Raw genomic sequence first — 21,265 nt, 5'->3', positions numbered from 1 at the left:
AGGGCTGCTATTTCTGGGCCTGTTACCTATGATGATGTGAATGATTCTGGCACAAGGCAAGTATCCATTCCCTCCCAGCTGGTGTTGTAAACACTGCCCCTGACCATTCCTAAGGTTCTCCTGCAAACCAGCATCCCTTCCTTATCTAGATTGAATTACAGCCAGGTCACTTCCACCAAGATTTTAATTCAGTGAAGCAGACTCTGGCAGTAAGACTATAAAAAGGTGGAGTTAATGAAGAGAGAACATTAATAACGCTGCAGTGGAAGACATCTCACAATGGCCATGAAAAATTAAAGGAAAAGGTAAAGCCCACAGGTGAAAGGCCCTGCAATAAAAAAGCAGTTACACACTGGGAAGAAGGGCTTGGATGCTGCTCCATAAGTCCCCATTATCTACTTGCCTATTTGCTCCAAACCCCTCCCAGATGCCCCCTGAAGCTAAATCTATTGTGAGGGAGGCTGTAGGATGTTGTGGTGGGGTTATAGTTCTACTTACATGTGACTTTTTTTTTTTTTTTTTTACACATTGTGAAAGAACACAAAATCAGATGAAAACCAAAGAATGGCAAAAACCTGGCGGGGCCGCAGCACTACGGCGGTTTGGCCTGGCCTCTGCCCCCCTCCACACAGGCCAACGCCAAACTGGAGTGGTGCTGCGGCCCTGTGCACCAGGTCACAACACCGGCGTGGGAGCAGGCCCGGGCCCTGCCGGGGAGAGCGTGGGGTGGATTTATTCGCCAGCACCCCCCGGCCGGCCCTCCTCTCCTCCGTACCTGGAACTTTGCTTTAATCCCCCCCGCGGGGGGTGGGGGCAGGACGCCCCCCAGCCTCTTACCCCGGGGCAGGACCTGACCCGACCCATCCCCACCCCCGGGGCAGGATCTGGCCCGACGTGGGCAGGTGGTAGCACGAAATAACACGAATTTCCCGAACAATACGACGGAGCAGTCCGAGCCCCACGGAGCTGCGCGGCTCTAGGCGGGAGCCCCGGGATCGAGCGCCGGGCGGAGGCCGATCCGCGGACGCCCCCGCAGCACGAACGCTCCGTGGCCTGCAAGGGCCCGCGGCTCCAAGCCCGCCGCCGGCGCGCGCCACACCAGCAATTAACGGCCCCAGCCAGTCATCGTCACCGCGTCGCTTTGCCCCCGCCCCCGCCCCCGCCCCGCACGGGCGCGCGCTGCGAAGCGCCGAATGCTCGCGGGGACGCGCCGTTTCTATGGGGACCGGCATCCACGGCAGCGGCGGCCGTTTTGGACCCTCCACCAACTGCCAGCCGGGACCCCGCCATGTCCCGGCGGCGGTGCGCCAGCGCCGGGCTGAGCTGGCAGCAGGACCAGGCGCTGGGCAGCACCATGCGCATCGTGCGGGAGCTGGGCCCCACCGGCTTCGTGCTGCGGGAGGAGGGCGGGCCCGCGCACCGGGTACGGAGAGAAGGGAGTGGGGAGCGCAGGGGCGGGCTCGCTATAAGGCCCGCGGTGCCGCGCCAGCCCTGCCCGCCGCTGGGTGCTGAGTGACCCGCCGCCCCGCAGCGTCTGCCGGGGCGCCAGCCAAGGGGGCCGCGAGGTCCCCCCCGAGGCCCCCGCTCGGCTGCGCCGCGACCGACGCCGCTGTCCGTCTGTTTCCCCAGGTGCTCCTGGGGGAGCCCCACTCCTGCAGCTGCGCCACGTTCCTGAGGGAGAAGGAGCTGTGCAGCCACATCTGTTGGTAAAGGCGTTGTTCCTGGGGCCTCTCCCCGCGCTCCACCCCGGCTACGGGGCAGTGCCAGCCCTTACTCCTGCCTTTCCTCCAGGGAAGATGAAGCACTGGTGGGACAGATCAGGTGTCAAAACAGGACTTGCTGAAACAAACCCCCTTACCTCTTAACTTCGTAGTACACATGAAAGAGCAGGGAAGGAACCCAAGAATGAGGGGGCTGAATTGTTACCAATCATGTGCAATTTTCTCATTAAAGTTACCTATTTTAAATGTAGAATGGAGGGTAGAAAATTTCATATCTTTCTGAAAGAGAGTAGTGGGAGTGAAGTTACAGACCAGTGGTCTGTCTTCAGATTCAGGTAAATTACAAACCCCTCGGTTAACATCAACTGCTGGGGACCTACGAGCTGTGCTTGCTGTAAAGGAAAAGTGGTTGCTTTCTAATTTATCAGTTTGCTCTAGCACCTCTTCTTTGATACCCTGATCTCTGAGAGGACTTCATCTTTATTACCAGGAGAAAGCAGGCCTAGGATAGATATCTGCCACCTTTACTGCAAGGACTTTACTTGCAACTTTAAGGCATTTTTGACTAACCATCTCATTTTATTTAACTCTCCCCTTCTAAAGTTTCTAGAGTATTATGTTTTGGTATCTTATTTCCTCATTCCACTCAGGGTGTTGTTACTATTTAATGGCTATTTCTACTTTTTGAATTAATGCTTGTGTATCACATAAGACTCAAACAACAAGTTTCTCCTCATGTTTGCTCTAGAATTAACTTTTCCAAAAAGCAATCCATTAAAGCATGAAATTGTTTCTCTAAATGTTATGCCAGTGTGCAATTTAACCAATTAGATGTAGTCAATTATGTATTTCCACTCTAAGAGAATTCTTTGACTGTGAAAACAAAATAGTGGATGAAAGAGAACAGGTGGATGTAATTTTCATTTGGATTTCAAAAGTGTCCCTCACAAGAGACTCTTAAAGAAACCAAATAGATCTGGGGTAGTAGCTAAAGTACTGTCATGGATTAGAAAATGGCAAAGAAATGGGGGGAAATAGCAAAAAATAATTAGTAGTTTTGAGCTTTCAAACAACTGGCAGAGGCACAGAGGACCCCAGTTTGGATAAGACCTCATTTGTAGCTTAGCACTATAAACTTTTGTTCTTACAGTTTTAGTCCTAATATTTTCTCTCTGAAGTATTTAAGATGGCTGTTGTCCTTGAAATGTAAATGTGATGGGTTCGGTCACAAAAACTTCCTTGGGACTGTCACTTGACGTGCTGGAATGACCTCTGAGCCCATTTTCTCTGCCAGCTTCGGACTCCAGAACCCTGCCTTGTTGAGCCAGACTTGCTAGCCTGCTGCAACACAGACCCAAGTCTGGTCCACACCCCACAAAGCTACAGACTTTAACCAAAAAGTGCTCAGCAGGTCACTTATCTCCAGCACCCAGACATCCAGCTCCCAATGGGATCCAAACCCCAAATAAATCCGTTTTACTCAGTATAAAGCTTATACAGGGTAAACTCATAAATTGTCCGCCCTCTATATCACTCAGAGAGATATGCACAGCTGTTTGCTTCCCCAGGTATTAATCGCTTACTCTGGGTTCAATAATGAACAAAAGTGATTTTATTAAGAATAAAAAGTAGGATTTAAGTAGTTTCAGATGGAACAAAGTAAGTCACCAAGCAAAATAAAGCAAAAACACACAGTCTAAGCGTAATACATTAAGAAACTGTTTACAGTTAATGTAAAATCTCACGCGCAGAGATGTTCCAATACGCTTCTTTCACAGATTAGACTCCTTCCCAGTCTGGGCCCAATCCTCTTCCCAAGTACAGTCTTTGTTAGTTGCAGCAGACATCTTTAGGTGGAAACTAGGGGTGTTCTCATGACTGGCCGCCCTCTTTGTTCTGTTCCACCCGCTTTTATAGCTTTGGCACAAGGCGGGAATCTTTTGTCTCTCTGGGTCCCCACCTCTCCTTCTAAAAGGAAAAGCAACAGATTTAAGATGGATTCCCGTATCAGGAGATAGGTTTCAGAGTAACAGCCGTGTTAGTCTGTCTTTGCAAAAAGAAAAGGAGGACTTGTGGCACCTTAGAGACTAACCAATTTATTTGAGCATGAGCTTTCGTGAGCTACAGCTCACTTCATCGGATGCATGCCGTGGAAACTGCAGTAGACATTATATACACAGAGACCATGAAACAATACCCCCTCCCACCCCACTGTCCTGCTGGTAATAGCTTATCTAAAATGATCATCAAGTTGGGCCATTTCCAGCACAAATCCAGGTTTTCTCACCCTCTGCCCCCCCCCACACACAAACTCACTCTCCTGCTGGTAATAGCCCATCCAAAGTGACCACTCTCTTCACAATGTGTATGATAATCAAGGTGGGTCATTTCCAGCACAAATCCAGGTTCTCTCACTCCCTCACCCCCCTCCAAAAAACCACACACACAAACTCACTCTCCTGCTGGTAATAGCTTATCAAAAGTGACCACTCTCCCTACACACTCCCTACAATACATTCACATGTCCTTCCTGTGGGACCCCAGCTTCCATTCTTTCAGGGCTGGCCCACACGTACCCAGGAAGGTTTGCAAGTAAACAGAGCCATTTACAACCAATTGTCCTAGTCAGTGGGAGCCATCAAGATTCTAAACCACCATTAATGGCCCACATTTTGCATAATTACAATAGGACCTCAGAGTTATACCTCATATTTCTAGTTTCAGATACAATAATGATACATGCATACAAATAGGATGAATACATTCAGATTATAAGCTTTGTAATGATACCTTACAAGAGACCTTTTGCCTAAAGCATATTCCGGTTACTCATAAGCATATTCACACTCATAAGCATATTTCCGTAAAACATTATGGAGTGCAACGTCACAGTAAAGTTGAAAGTAATAGCCAGTAGTTAGCTTTAGTTGACTTCCACAAGCTGATGGTTATTTTATTATCATTGTTAGGATATTGTTGAAAAAATTCAAAATTCCAAGAAACCATGAATGTAAGTATAATTATTTTTGCTTGCTTGTTTTATCTTGCACATAGAGTTTAAAGGCAAAGTTCTCTGGAGGTTGGATAAGCTCAGCTTTTAGATCAATGATTGTTTTCCCTTAACTAGCATACCAACATTTTTATGCTTTGGGGCATTTTCAGAATTCTGAAACATGATACCTTTTTCCTATCTGTAATACTGCTGCTAAAGGTACAACTGTAAAGTACTTAAAGAAAAATCTAGTCATTTGCAACACTTTCAGGGCCTTAGAGTAGAAGATCATGTGATTTAATAAAGCACATATCCCACTCAGAGTATCCTAAAACATTTTCAGATCCAAGTACTTCATTGATTTGGCAAACATATAATCCATTTTGCACTTGGACAGATTCTGCACGGCACCTAGTACTACTCATTACAGTAAGTGAAACTCCCTTCTAGCCATGTTTGTGCCACACAGATTCTGGGGGTGATGGGTCTCCTGGAATAAATTAATAGCTGCAGTTTTGGGTTGCTTCTGATCATAGCTAATACATATACACCACCATATTTTGGTACTGTTTCAGGAAACTTGACTTGAGTTGTACAGAAAAACCTTTGAACCAATTTTGCCATAAAGATCAGATTTAGATGTGAAGTTGTACAAAACTATCATTACAAATTGCAAATGAGAAATGAAGATTTACAACATTTCTGGCAGTAGAAGCACTGACAGAGTTGGTTCACTGCAGATGATTTAGCCCGACAGTTATTATAGCTGAGTATTAGTAAATGTAAAATTTTTGCCAAAGAGCTTTAATCTGAGTTTTCTATAGATGCTTTTCAGCTGGGTCTTCTGGAAGGAGAGATCAATGATATGCTTCAGGGATTACAGCAAGAACAGACCCTCCCCCCAAGAGCAAACACTCTCTCCACCAAAACATTTCAGAAAGAGGATGATGGATACATTAATCAGAAAGAAATTGATGCAGAGGCTATCTGTCCTATTTGCCAGGAAGAGCTACTAAAGAAAATGTTTCCCATCACTTACTGCAGGTTAGATATATAGTTTTTCTAGTTTGTTTTCATGGTGGAAACTCAGAAAATGTTTGTTATGTTAGCTAGTGATAGCAAGTTTCTACACAATTAATGTTGCAGGGGTCCCATTGGAGGGCTGGTCTTGACATGTAAAAATCATAATTTTAAATAGTTAATTTTTACCGATGGCTTTTTTTTTTATAAATGCTCTTTGAAACAAAGCAGTAGTAGTGCATGACTTTTGCATTGTAGCTGAAAAATTATTGTATTAATGATACTGGATTTTCTAAATGTTTATGGACAGGGTACAGTAATTGATGCCTGTTTCAGACCTTGTCTATTCTCTACAGTTTTGTCGACAAAAGTCAGCTTTCGTCGACAAAACAGTGGAAGTGTACACCCTGAAATGCTCCTCCTGCTGATGTAACTCCCCTGCTATGCAGACATAATAAAAGCACCTCAACAAGAGGCGTAGGACTTATGTCAGTGTAGTTAAGATGCTGCAGTGTCTGTGTAGACACTGAGTTCCTTACATTGGCTGTCATTCTTGTCAATTTCATGAAATTGACAAGAAAGCTGGCTTCTGGCTCCCCAGCCAGACTGCTGCCCTGTCTCCACTCCAAGCTGGGTTGCTTCCTGGCTCCCTGTTCCTCGCTGGGAATTCTGCTGCCCCTTGGGGTCCTGGCTCCCCGCTCCCCACCAGGAGCATGGCAGCTGACCAGATTCTAGGCACGAATATCCCCATCAAAGCCGAGAAACCCCTGTTGTCTGCCCCTGTCCCGTCCCTGCTACCAGCTGAGAGCATGGAAGCAAGAAGGACTCCCAGTGGGGAGCTTCGTGGAGCTGAGACCCCTGACTCTCAGTCCTCCACATTGCCCCTCTTCAGTTGGTGGAAGCACTTCTGCTGAGGACATGCACCACTGACAGAAGGAAGGTAGTGTGGACATCAGCCACTGCCGTAATTAATGTGGTGGCTGTAAGTTGACCTAAAATAGGTTGACTTAAGTTTGTATAGACATAACCTTACTTTTTGTAGGTACAGCTGTGGAAACAACGTTCACATCACATGCATGAAGATTTGGGCTGATCACCAGGGTGAATTGGAGAGTGACTCTGTGGTGAAGTGTCCCCTCTGTAGAGAAGAATTTGCACCATTAAAGCTCATTTTAGAAGAATTCAGAAACTCCACTCAGCTTGTGACTGCAGCAGAAAAAGAGAGACTTGACAAACACCTTGGACTCCCCTGTAATAACTGCAGAGCATTTCCAGTTGAGGGAAAATGCTACAAGTATGTACTTTTAAAACACTTCTAGTTTAACGTACAATTCCTTGTAACAACCTATACTTTACTACTTATTCCCCTTTGTCTTTATTATAACCAAACAATGTTTCTCTGTGAGTTAGATGACTTTGGTTCAAGTCTGATTATACACTTAACCCCTTGGTGCTGATTTCTGGTCAATTTACATTACAGTGATCAGTGTAACAGACTCCTAATGGGATCTTTAGCTCAATGATGTATGAGGTTGAGTCAGCACCTCAGAATTCCTTAGTGTAATGCATTTCATCTGAAGACTTATGGCTATATCCACTGAAACACACAAATAACTTTACTCACACAAGATGTTGCATTGCCAGTGATGAGAGTAAAATTATTTGTGTTTGCAGTGGTGTTGTAGATGTGTTTGTGCCAAGATATTAGAGAGACAAGGTGGGTGAGGACACACAGGGTTCCAGAAGGTGCAGTCCAGGGAGGGGTTGTCATCTCTTACCCTTTAACCCACAATGCCTTGCCAGATCCCAGTTTGGGATGTTCACAGCCAGCAACAAGCATGCAGGTCAAGTGTCTGTGCACTACGCAGCCAGCCCTGGTTGAGGAACTCAGCAGCCTGTTGACGGCCCCTCTCTGGCTTCCACAAGTCTTGGTTAAGACCAAGGTGACCCCAATACATGCCCAGTCCCAAATTTTCCTCAAACCATGTACTCTGCAATGTCTAGCCCTCTCCTGGACAGTTCAGAGAAATAATAAGGTTTGTTTGTTCCTTTAAAGAAACAAAAGCACATCACAGCTTGTTTACTAGGGTAAATACACCATTCCCTGCAAACACATCACTAAGTTGGTTTATAATAAATTGATTTTATTTTTTAATAATAGGACAAAGGTTAAATGACACCAAGTAAAAGGAATAAAGTTAGAAAGGGTTAGGCCTGGTCTACACTACAGAGTTAGGTCAACGTAAGGCAGCTTATATCAACCTAACTTTGTAAGCATCTACACTACAATGTTCCTCCTGCCAATTTAACTCGCCTGCTGTGGCAATGTACTAACACCACGTCTGCAAGAGGCGTAGAGATTAGATCAATGTAGTTAGGTCAACACACTGTCCATGTAAGACACTGCATTGCTTACATTGCCTGTTGCTGCCTTTGACAGCCCAAGCCCCACCACCCCACCTAGGACAGACGGCCAGGGCTCTCAGTGCCAGGGCTCTGGCTTTCAGTGCCCCACAATGCCCCACTTAAGTCTGTGCAAGCACTCCTGGTGAGGACACACACTGCCTACAGAAGGGCAGAGTGTGGACATCAAGAGCCAATTTAATTACTACAGTGGCTGTAGGTCGACCTAACTTAAGTCGACTTAATTTTATAGCATAGACATGCCCTTAAAAGAAAAAAAAAATCTGAAAACACATCTAAAACTTTAATCTAGCTAGGTACAGGCTTTGTTCAAGACAGTTGTCTCTCACCAGTATTCTTCTCAGTTATGACTGACTTTTTCCTCAGTCTGGACCTTTCACAGAAGTACAAGATGCTGTCTACCCTTGTCTTCCTAGGTGAAGGATCTTTGCCTAAGCCCATTTCTCACCTATTTTCAGTTTCCAGAGACTTCAACCCCTCCTTGGTTGAAGGACTCATCTTTCTCATCTTGAAAAAGCACTGGCCCCTTGTCTGTCTAGTGATGGTTGCTCTGTGTAGCTCCACAGCTTGTCTGTTTCACCAACAGAAATTGATCCACTAAAAGATTTGCTGGACAGCTTGCCTCTCTCAAATTATTCATGTAATTGTTTGCCAAATCAGGGTCATTGTGCTGACTAGTTGCTTTTTCCTTTAGATCAGCTGTACTGAGAATTGCATCAAGGTCAAATGTACCAAAGCTATGTTGAACCATTTGTGTTTTAAATGAAATACTGTTCCGCTAGAATCATCTTTTCAATAAATATAGACAGCCATCAAGTTATTTATTTTAAAAAGTGATTGTTCAACCCAAAATCACCTTTGGAAAATATTTTGCCCATCCTCCCATGCAGCATGTGGCCACAAGGTTTGCTTTTTCCCTCCCCCCTTGCCCTTCTTACTGAGAAGGGCATCCTCCAGGATTCCTTCATCTTGAATTACTTCTTGAACAGTAAAAAGAAAAGGAGTACTTGTGGCACCTTAAAGACTAACCAGTTTATTTGAGCATCCGATGAAGTGAGCTGTAGCTCACGAAAGTTTATGCTCAAATAAATTCGTTAGTCTCTACAGTGCCACAAGTACTTCTTTTCTTTTTGCGAATACAGACTAACATGGCTGCTACTCTGAAACCTTCTTGAACAGTGTGCATGTGCCACTTCATCATGAGCTTTAGTATACTTAGGAGAAAAATACAGAAATGTTGCTGTACAGCAAGCTGAAGGAACGTATATGGGTTTTCTCCTTCAAGTATAGAATCCACCAATGGTTTTTTCTTTAGCAGACCCCTAAAACACTTTGAATGGAGGTACAGGACCCCTTTGGAAAGTTAAGACATAGTTCACAGACACCCAGGGGTCTGCAGACCACAGGTTGAAAACCACTGTTCTGTTGTAATGACAACTTTTTGCTGACCCCATTGAATTAGTCTGTGGACCCCCACAACACTGGCATACACTATTCACTTTTGTATAAAATTCAGCCAGAAAGAAAGCAACAGGTTTTATTTTCTAAAAACTTTCACTGGTGAAATGGGCTTGAGTTTGGATAATTTTATACTGTAATATGGGACTTCCTGATACTAAATAGTAGAATTTTCAACAAAGGTTTTTCATACATTAATAAGTTCTCCTAAACTTAACATTCCACTCCAACTACCTTATATTTTTGTTTTTTAGGTGCACTGAGTGTAGTGAATATCACCTATGCCATGAATGCTTCACTAGCGTTTGCCATCCTCCACATGTTTTCACCTTTCGACAGGTACAGAACTATATTTTATTGCATCATATCCAAAGCTCTCTAATGGTCAGACATAGAAAACATTTTATGTGGGAATGTAAAGCTGATCTTGTTTTTTAAAAATAAAAACCACTGTTACAATGACTGGGATTACTTGTGATGGACTGTAGACCACTATGAAATACTTAAATAGTGAGGAAGGAGTAGAACCATAAACTGAAATGGTCCTTCAAAATAGGCTCAATTGTGGGGGTGAGGAAGACAACATGACAGCTGCCTCTGTACTATTTGTCTTCTGTCTTGCTCTGGACCTTTCAAATTACTCTGCAGAACCTGGGAACAGACAGATAATGGGTCATTTCGGGGCTGGGGGACTGAATGCCGTCATCCCCTCTCCTGGCCCTCATGTCCAGTGGTATTTTCTATGAAAAAAATACAGAACCATACTGTATTAACTTCTTGGAGCCCCACTCCATGGTAGGATCACCCTTTTAAAAATGCTCAGGACAGCCACTAGCTGGAGGAGCCCAGTCAGCATAGCTATATTGGAACCACAGTGTCAGGGGAGTGCTGGGAGCACAGACCTAGATCTAAGGCATGGGGTTATCACTGTCGTCTAGCTTGGCCTTCCACTGTGCCCTACCCCAGGATCTAAAAGTCTTGGGCCGTGATCTAGCCTATTATCAGTTGGTGCATTTCCATAGTTAACTAATTTTTACATCATTAACTCACTGTGTAGAGTCAAGGCACAAACCATGTGAATGAGGATTGCCATAGGTTCAATGACAGGTTCAAGCGTATACATTTGATTTTTCTGCAGCTTTCCTTCTAAAGACCCAGAAATATTAACTCTTCAAGTTTACCATCCATAAGGATAAGTTTGTTTGGGTTTTTTTGTTTGTTAGACATAAGGGCCAAGATTGTCCTCACTGTTGTGAAAGACAGCACAGCACAGCACTTCAGAGCTTTTGCAAAACCTCATACAACAAGAGTGTCTTTTAAAATACAGGGACTTCAGTCAGAATGGCGATTAATCTGTTTTTGTTGCTACAGAAAAAATTTGTTAAATTGTTCATGGTTTTGTAAATCATGAAAAGAAAAACTCATATTTTGGCTACTGAAAATTGGAGGTCTTTTTCTCAATTACTTATTGCACCATATTCTGTGATCTTTCATTAGCTCTTTCTGTATTCAACAGAAGAGAAATCAGAGGTGGAGGTCACTTGACCAAGTTTCACAATTGTCAACTCCAGGAGGAAATTTAAAAAGCATTAATCCAGGCAGTAATTCTAAAGAAAAGATGTTACATCTTCAGGAGAAGTAAGATAAAAAAATTTTCATACTATTTAATGTAATCAATTTCAACATTCTTTAAAAACAATTTTTTTCCAATTCATTAATATTTACTTTTGTTTATAGAAATGATCCTGTAAAGGGTAACAGGAAATGCTTTAGAGAAACCAGATGTGTATTAACTTTGTATCTTCTTAATCTTGTTAAAATAAAATTTTAAATGCACCTTGCAGGTGAGTGCGATTCTTCTCACCTGTGTTTAGAAACTAATGGCTTGAGCCTTGGAAAAACATTTGAAACCGTCACATTATGAACTAACCTTTGAATAGCTGTAACAAAATCTGCCAGCAAAAAGCAAAAGCTATGCATTTAAAAAATTTAATGTGTTTGTGGAATTTCTGAATGGAAAGAGAAAGTACCAGCAATATCATGAGAAAACCTTATGAAAATAGGCTTACCAGCCGGGATTGCAGATGAAAAAGATTTGGATAAATATGAGTTGAATTGATGTGCTTATTGAAATCAAACTCTTTGCAGTTCATTGATAACTAAGAGCTAGCATTGTACCTCTTTGTACTAGAACAGAATACTGCTGTAGTGCACTATCTGCAACAGGATCCATACATGTAAACAAAATCTGTGTACACCTCACAGAAAGTCTTAGTGAGGAAGTATTGCCTTGTGGTTAAGACACTAGCCTGGGCCTCAGAACATAAGGATTAATTTCCGGGCTCAGCACAAGCTCCCTATGTGACCTTGAGCAACTCACTTGACCCCTTTTGTGCCTTGGTTCTCCCAGAAATAAAAAGGAGATTATAATATTTCAACCAAAAGTTATAGGCTTGATGCAAGAATTACTTGAGTGAAATTCTCTCACCTGTCTAACACAGAAGGTCAGACTAGATTATCATAATGGCCTCTTTTCTGCGGAGAGTAAGGGTCCACTGATGATGGTTTTCTAGCAAGATCAGGGCCTCAGTAATAGTGGCCAAACACATTAATCTATTGAACCATCAGCCTGTAAAGTGATAGTCCCATCACCAAAACTAGCCTGCCATTTTGAAAGTTTCAGTTTCTATTGCTATTTTCCTACTATGTACTAAAAACATGTTCTGTATTTTCTGTTTAGATCCAGTTGCATCCCAAAGCACATTGTAAAATCTTTACCTGTGATGTGGATTAGAAAACATAGCAACTTTCTTGCTCCAGGTCTCCAATGTAGGCTCTGCTTGAAGATCTTTTGCCTTGGTCAGTGTGCAAGACTCTTGCCATGTAATCACAAGGTAGAGAAAACTAAAGGCTCTAAATTTTACTGAACCCAAAACCCAATGTTCATGCCAAAATCTCACTGTTAGCCTGTGTGTTCATGCTTGTGGTTCAGCTCTTTAACATAGTCTAGACACTTATTATTCTCTTCTGCAAAGTTGATGAAAATGTAAGCATTGGAGGGAATATGTGAAGTATTCTGTATGCAGGGTTGTTTAGTCGTGTCAGTCCCAGGATATTCGAGACAAGGTGGGTGAGGTAATCTTTTATTCTTCAACTTCTGTTGGTGAGAGAGAAGCTTTCGTGCCTACACAGAGCTTTTCTTCATCTCTGGGAAAGCTTACTCAAGCTATGTCTCCACTACAGCTTATGTCGGCATAAAAACGTCACTCAGGGGTATGAATAAGTTCTCTCCCATCAGCTTAGAGCATCTGCACTAGCAGCGTTACAGCAGCCCAGCTGCATCGGTGCAGGTGCGCTGCTGTCAGCTCTGTAGTGTAGCCGTAGCCTCAGTGTCACAACTATACACAGGATGGAACAGATTGTTTAATATAAGTAATTAATATATTTCAAGGAAACATTCAGGGTGAAGTGGGCCGTAACACCTTTCCAGTCATAGGGAGGAAAGGAAGGGGTGAGGAACAGCTGCGGGGGGAAGAGTCAGTGGGCTATAGATTGTTGTAATAAACCATAAATTACAACAGTTACGCCCAGCCTTATAGTCAGAAGCAATCTCCCCACAGATCAGGACACACCAACTCAAAGGGGCACCACACCCTTCCAGAACAGATGCAAAACCTGCAGACATATCTCCACTGCTACAATGATTAACACCCCCCACAACACACCTTTCACGATCCATGGGTTCTACACATGTCTATCACAACATGTAGTGTATCTCATCCAGTGCACTAAATGCCTCTATAGCTACTATGTGGGTGAAACCAGACAATCACTACACTTTCAAATGAACTTGCACAGGAAAATGATAAAAGACAAAACTACCACGTCCCCTACGGGTGAACACTTTTCACAAAGCGATCACTCTAAATCTGACCTCTTTGTCCTCTTCCTCAAAGGAAACCTGTACAACACTTTCAAAAGACGAGCCTGGGAGCTTCAATTCAAATCTTTGCTAGACACTAAAAATCATGGACTGAATAGAAATACTGGATTTATGACTTATTACAAGAATATATAACCTACTAACAACTTCCTCCCAGTAGTTCTCTCCTTCCTTTCCATGCTATGACTGGAGGGGTGCTAATCGCCCACTTCACCTTGAATGGTCCCTTGAAATACGTGTTAACTACTTATGTTAAACAATATGTTCCGTCTTGTATTTAGCTGTGACACTGAGGCCAGGACTACATTACGCACTTACTTTGGAATAACTGTGTCGCTCAGGGCTGTGAAAAATCCACCCCCCTGAGCGACGTAGTTATACCAACATTAACTCCCCCATCCCCTGTGTAGACAGTGCTGTGTTAGTGGGAGAGCTTCTCTCGCCGACATAGCTACCGCTTCTCATGGAGGTGGAGTTATTAAGCTGACGGGAGAGCACTGTCCCATCAGCTTAAAGCATCTTCACCAGAAGTGCTACAGCAGGGCAGTTGCACTGATACAAGTTTGTAGTGTAGACCTAACCTGAGTACATTTCCAAGACCTGAAGAAGAGTCCTGTGTAAGCTCAAAAGCTTGTTTCTCTCACCAATAGCAGTTGATCAAATAAGAGATATTACCTCACCGACCTTGTCTTTCTAATATCTTGGGACCGACACAGCTACAACACAGCAACCCAAGTTAAAAAGCAGAATTGACAGGTCTTCACTGCTATTTCAACCCAAGTTAGGATTTTTTTTTTTTCCTGCAGTGAAGACATACCCCGTGAGCAAATTCCTTTTCTCCTTTGGAGGGAGGAACATCTCTGACCTGTGCTCTGAGGGGTTTCCTGAAATGGAACCTATAGTATTTCCTGACTTTGGAGTGCTTAGCTTTGCAACCTTAGAGTTCTCTCAATATACATTTGTAGAAAGGAGCTTCACTCCTCTGAACTCAGATGTCTTGCAACAAATTGTCAAACATTTTTGTAAATGCCATGGTTTGGGACTACCTATCTGATTAGACCACTCTAATACCCTACCGCGTGCATTATAAATAGGCTGCAGGAGAAGTCCCTTCCCTTCTCCAGCACACCTTAGGAAGCCCATAGAAGACATCCTTTTTCGGATTTGCATAACTGCTGGGGATCTTCTAGTTTACAAACATGATGAACTATTTTTACAGCAATTCACACCATCCTGTAAAAAGAAAAGCCAGTGTTGCCTGAAAGTACACAAACAAATATTAATCTAACATCTATAGTTAGTATCTTTTATAGATTTCTAGAAAGAGTGCAAGTGAAGTGCCAGGAGAATTAGGCTAAAAGAAAAATACTGAAGTCAACATTGAGTCTGTAGATCAGTGAACATAGGTGCAACTATTTTCTTCAAGGGAGGTAATTAAAATGTATTTGAAATCTGAAGCACATCAATAAATGTATTTACAGCAGCCAATCCAAGTTGATGTAAGGCATTTTCCATAGTAAATTAGAGTTGGGACTTTTTACATGAAAGGAATATGCCAATTATACACTAATGTAGCTCCAGTGAAGGTACTTCTGGTTTATAATGGTAAGAGAGAAGAATCCGACTCCTTAGAATATCCTTTCTGCATGCAAGAATAATTACTTCCGTAGTATTCTTCCAAGTTGGATTAATTATTATTATTATATTGTTGATAATTATCAGGACACAGCTCCATGTATCTTAACTGACTCTCTTTTTTAAGTTCCACAGAGAATGTATTGACAACTGGTTATTGCACCAAAAAAATGCATGTCCTATTGATGGATATATTGTGTATAATCCATTAACCTGGAAGGATATATCAGCCATTCGTAATGTCAGTCAGCCAGGATCTCAAACAAATACTACCAAACTTGTAAAGCAGATGGAACCAGAGCTTTTCATACCTGGAATTGGATTGTTCTTCAAGCAAACAGTGTTAGGCCATACACTTGAAAAATCTCAAGATAGCCTCCAGAGACTTCATAACAATAAAGATCCACCACATTCTCAACAGGGTTTAACTTTAAATGGTTTAAGCTACTTTCATTTAGGAGATTCTGATTCTAGTCAGCACAACACTGATAGAAATTTAAGTCTACAATTTTCCAGGCATGGTAAGGATTTAGCTCATAAGCCTTTCCAGAAAATACTCTCTCAAAAATCCTATTCTGTTACATCTAGTAAAGATGCAATTTCTAATGGTACGAGAGGCTTAAATGGAACTTGTACCAATAAAGAGAAAGGAGCAAAAGTGTACCACGCTGACCATGCTAACCCAAACAAAGTAGTTGCTTTTGAAGACAGGAATAACCATGAAATTTCAGCATGTGTAAGATTTCCTGGGAAATTGAACTTTGAGGATAATTTGGGGAGTACAATTGGCTTCACGTTCCCAAAAAGGGACAGTAAGTGTGTGGGAAAAGCCAGACAGCAAAAAAGGCTTCTAGCAAGACCACCTAAGCATAAGCCTCTGAGCCTTAAAACTACAGAAGTAGCTTTATTAATGGAAGGAATTCCACTGAACAACAAGTCATAATATAAAGAATGTATGAAATATTTAGAAAACAGCTATATTTTTATAGTTTTAAACTCATGCTTTTTGTCTGAGTTTTTATTTTCCATTAGTGTATTCCCTAGAGGCTGTTTCTACCAAGTTTAAAGGTCCTTTACACCACTGGACTGGCTTAATGGAGTCCGAGAATCAGCTCCAATAACTAAGCGGAGGTGAATAAAGTTAAGCTGAAAGCTGAAATATTTATTGCAAAAACACAATTTTAAAAAAAACTTACAGCTCTTAGTTGGCTAGTCAAAGATATAATAGAATTTCTGAGACAACAGGAAAGACTTACACGTTACAATATTGAAATAAAATATTCAAATTTTAACTGAGACTACAAAGTGGGCTTCAGAGTACTGTAAAGTAAGCAGATTTGACATACACATCTCACACTAAATATAGGAATCCACAATGCTATTTTTAGTTGCTTTTCAGAGTAGAATCACACCATTAAAGAACAATCAAAGTTTGATGCACCATTTTTTAACCTCCAATTAACTTCTTCCAAAAAAAGGGGAACTTAATATATTTGAGAGGCTGCAGGGGGCCAAATATCAGGGTCTTTAATTTATCTGAAATTAATTGGAGCAAGTAGTTTATCTAGTTATATCAAATTATGTCCAACTAGTATTTACATATTGCTGAAATACTAAGACTGAACCTGTCATTTTCAATAAAAAAAGATTTAACACAAAGAACCTATTTATAATATTGAATTATATTAAAGCCATTCTTTCTCTGCTGACATTCTAACTCTTTTCCTATACATTTCCATTGACGTAAAAACAATATACAAGACATATTATGGTTAAATGACAACTCATTTTCTAAAAGTTGGTGGGCTGCTATCTGACATCGGACAAGGAGCTCTTGGGTAATTTAACAAAAATTGCATTCATTTTCAGAGTACAGACCAAAGGAAAAGAGTCTGTCATCTGAGGAGTAAATTTTTAAGATAATACATAGGAATTTAGCCACACAATGCCCATTAACCTTAGTGTATATCTGCATCCCTGTGTATTGTACTGTCACAGGGTAGGTACATCCCGTCAGGGTACTGGGTCACATATGGACAGAAGAAAGGGAAAGGCTGTATAGCAGTCAGTTAGGTCCCACATTAGTGACCCTGACTGTAAACTGGGGTAGTAGGGCCTAGTGGCCGGAGTCAATAAAGCAGCCCTCCCACTCAGGGCAGCGTGGTCTAATAGCCCGAGTCAAGAGCGTAGCCCTTCTACTTAGGGCAGCATGGCCAAATAGCCCAAGTCAATAGCACGGGCCTCCTGCTCAGGACAGCATAGCCTAATAACCAGAGTCAATAACGCAGTCCTTCTACTCAGGACAGAGTAGCTTAAGGGCCAGAGTCAATAAATGTGTCCACTTCTGGGGTACCCTGTGGCTTACTGGCTTGTTGGGGAAGTGGGGTGCCACCTAGGGGTATGTGGCGCCCAGGGTAGGGGGACTTGGGCCCTCCCTGCTCCTCTACGTCCCAGCCCATGGCTCTGGCAGTGATGGGAGTGCTCACCACCAAGTCAGCGGGGATCCTCCCAAAACATGCTGGCTGGTTCCCTGGTTCACTCACGGGAGCAAAGTCTAAGTCCCCGGGCCGCTTCCTACCCTTTCTCCCTCAGCGATACTCCATGGTTCCCTTGGGTCTCTGGGGTCCTCAAGCTGTGTAGCTCCTGCTCGTGTGTCCTCTTCTCTGGGTTTGTCAGGCAGCCTGGAGTCCATCTGGAGCTGTGTGTGTCTTGAGTCTGTAATCGAGGCCTGTAGCAACTCCCTGAAGAGATCCTGCATTCTGTGTCATCCCACTTCAGCAGCCTGCCCAGACTGAGGTGGGCCGCTTCCTTTTATACTCTGCCTCCAAGCTGAGCATGTGCAGCAGGGTCTGAGGGATGGGGCTTCCTCAGCCTGCAAAGCACAGTTAACCCTTTGGGGGCTGGTGCAGGATAGGTACACCCCATCACATGTACCAATAAGTTAATCAATTACTAATACACTAAACAGAAAAACTTCAAGTATTAAAATGTAGATATTTGTGATAGCAAACCACACATTTTTTTTTATGATTTGGTACTGATAAACTGAGAAATGGGAGGTGATTTTATGAAACTTACTCAAATAATTTGACATGTCTTTTCCCAGCCATCTTTCATTGCTTTGGTCTTTAAATCAGATGCTGTAGATTTTGGTAGTGCTTGCAAACTCTCTAGTTGCAATATTTTATTGCTATCTTCCATCCAGTTGCTTCAGATTATATTTAATGAGATCCATCAAGTATGCTATGATGTAGTGTCTCTGTTTTAATATTTTTGTTGTATTTTTTTTTAAAAGTACAATAATCTACCACTAGAACTCAACACAGCCTTTAATTTTGCAAGTATTTATTTGCAGATACAAATCAGGTGGGGACCCATCAGATGTAACTTTAAGAAAATGTGGCCCTCTTTACTCATAGAAGTGGAAATAATCTATTAAAAGTCTATGATTTCCAGTAAAAAGAAAAGTAGTTCTTCTAATTTATAGCATATGTCTAATGAGATTACAGTGGTAATGGGATGCATTTTGTTGAATTATTGAAAACATACTGGATATGAAACTATCAGTCAGGTGAGCAGCACATAAAGTCATTACGTACAACCAGGGAACTTCCCAATATTTAATAGGTCAGAATTTAAGAATATTTAAGCAACTAATGAGTGAGCTCTACTTAATTCACTAACAGTCTGAAGTCTTGTGTTAGAGGGAGCATTCCTGAATGTATATGGTTTCCCCTCTTGATAAGAGAACATCAGAAAAATGGGTACCACTGAAGAGAAGAAGCAAACACACTCACTGAATACAGCTGAAGATTTGAGTGACTCCTGAGTGACAATTCAGGACACTTTTTAAAAGTGCATTTATAAAGTGGAGGGGACAACAGAAAAAAGAAACAAAAAAGTAAAGAAATGAAGGGAGGGAAAGAAAAGGAAGAGGGAAGAAAAGAGACTGACATCTGGTTCCATCCACTAAGAATTAATCAAATATTTTTTTCACAAAATAGACTAAAATCTTTTCAAGTTTGTCTAAGGTCCCTCTTCTCCAAAATGTTACCTGCTCATCTGCAGCTTAAAGGACATATTTGGTCCAGATGCACTGGGAGCACCAGAGACTCCAAAATTGTTGTTTAGGTGGAGAAAGCTCCATAGGTTCACCCGACTAGCTTAACCTGTTAACGATTTCCTGAGAGAGGGTTTGAGAGATGAGCGTCCAGTGCTGGGCACCAGTTGGTACAAAAGCAGGACAAGAAGTCAGCATGGTGCTGTTGTGTAACAATGTCTTGCTGGAGTTGTGAAGATAGAATTACCTGTGCATAGCTTTGTTGTGGCTTTTGCCGACTCTGTTCAAGATGAACTGGACAGGAGGTCTCTTATCTGTAATCAGTATTGGGGCCTCATTATGCTGCATGGTGTACAAACGAGTAGCACAGGGGTTCAGGACCCCTCAGGGGGTCACAAGGTTATTACATGGGGGGTCGCGAGCTGTCAGCTCCACCCTAAACCCCGCTTTGCATCCAGCATTTATAATGGTGTTAACTATATTAACAAGTGTTTTTAATTTATAAGGGGGGGCTACATTCAGAGGCTAGCTATGTGAAAGGGGTCATGAGTACAAAAGTTTGAGAACTACCTGTGTAGCAAGATAGTCCCTGCAATCAAGAGCCAATATAAGAAAATACTTTTCAGTAGGTTTAACAATTGCAGTGAATATGGGGCAGAGTGGAAAAGAAACCACATATGAATGAAATAGATTAGGAAGGATACCCTGAGCTTCTGGGTAATATTACATGACCTCAAGAAAATCAACATACTTAAGTAATAATTTCAGTTCTGCCTTTGGCTGCTCAGGAGCCAGGGAGTGGGACCACTACATTTGATATAATTGTGGGTACGAAATCTTTGCACCTTTGAAGAAAACAGAAAAGATGAGTATGAGGTATCCTATCCAAGAAAGAGCACCAGTCAGTCACATGATATCACACTGTATAAAGAGATATTTTCCCTTCCTAAAACCGATCTTTGCAGCCATATGGCATTTAGAAACAAATTCAAATACCTCTATCCAAAGTTACACAAACGTCATCAAGTCCTAAACAGCATTTAAGATCAGAATTTCACAGCAGTAATCTGAATTTATATAAAATGATGGTAATCAATACAGTACCTTTGGGAAGCTGTTGCTTGACTAAAGTGTACCACAAAAAACTCAATTCTCACCAAATTGCTAATTTTGCTCCCCTTCTCTGGTCCTCTTTATTCTTTTCCTAGTTTTATGCAATTTAAACTTAATTTATATAATGACACACATGACAAAATATCTCTAGGATTAGGACCTGAAGCCATTCCAGTGGTATCAGCCAATATCCTGACATTTAGTTAGTTACTGCTGAGTACAACAAACTAGCATAGCTAATTTGATTTAAAGCACATTCTCTACAAATCTGGTTAGGTAAATCAATCCTGCAAAAGACAGCACCCCTTCATTTGAATCCCAAAGCAGCTGCATAACTAAAAACCAATTTCTCACCTGTTAATTGTGTGTGTGTGAGAGAGAACACACTGGTACAGATAAACTGAGTGTTTTCCTTTCCTCTGGACATTGGATAGGTGGTATCCCATCAGAATACAGAAGTTTTTTTTACTTTGCTGTACATAGGTAAACTCCTCAGTTGATGACTTCCAAAGCTGCAAAACATGGATTGTTGACCCTATCGTCCTAATTCAAGTTACTCATACCAGGCCTCGTATCTAATGAGACATTTGGGTGAGTGTCTGTTACTGGTCAGACCACAAAAAACAAGAAATTTGTTTTCCTTGTGGTGTAATTGCCATAGGTGTGTGTGCGTCATAAATATAAAGGGAAGGGTAAACACCTTTAAATCTCTCCTGGCCAGAGGAAAAGCCCTTTCACCTGTAAAGGGTTAAGAAGCTAGGATAACCGCGCTGGCACCTGACCAAAATGACCAATGAGGAGACAAGATACTTTCAAAGCTGGAGGGGCGGGAGGGAACAAAGGGTCTGTCTGTCTGTGTGTTGCTTTTGCCGGGACCAGAGCAGGAATGCAGGTCAGAA

The 21,265-nt window shown here is 42.2% G+C and overlaps 1 protein-coding gene across 4 annotated transcripts; it reads left to right on the top strand.

Moving 5' to 3' along the window:
- Window positions 1–1,207: 1,207 nt before the first annotated feature.
- On the top strand, window positions 1,208–16,842 carry ZSWIM2 (zinc finger SWIM-type containing 2). 4 transcript variants are annotated; one of them, XM_073306112.1, is made up of 9 exons: window positions 1,208–1,423; window positions 1,630–1,706; window positions 4,691–4,731; window positions 5,538–5,757; window positions 6,776–7,027; window positions 9,870–9,954; window positions 11,132–11,253; window positions 12,356–12,509; window positions 15,321–16,842. In XM_073306112.1, the coding sequence occupies exons 1-9, from the start codon at window positions 1,289–1,291 to the stop codon at window positions 16,134–16,136; spliced, it is 1,902 nt and encodes a 633-aa protein (XP_073162213.1). In that variant the 5' UTR covers window positions 1,208–1,288; the 3' UTR covers window positions 16,137–16,842. The 4 variants fall into 4 exon arrangements, with proteins under 4 accessions (XP_073162213.1, XP_073162214.1, XP_073162215.1 ...); XM_073306113.1 differs by lacking the exon at window positions 1,208–1,423 and having other exon boundaries at window positions 1,516–1,821; XM_073306114.1 differs by lacking the exon at window positions 1,208–1,423 and having other exon boundaries at window positions 1,516–1,821; window positions 5,057–5,757.
- Window positions 16,843–21,265: the final 4,423 nt, after the last annotated feature.

The sequence above is a fragment of the Lepidochelys kempii genome, chromosome 11 (assembly GCF_965140265.1).
Source record: "Lepidochelys kempii isolate rLepKem1 chromosome 11, rLepKem1.hap2, whole genome shotgun sequence".
In the NCBI taxonomy this organism is placed as follows: Eukaryota; Metazoa; Chordata; order Testudines; family Cheloniidae; genus Lepidochelys; species Lepidochelys kempii.
This window is presented reverse-complemented; position numbering and strand designations above follow the sequence as displayed.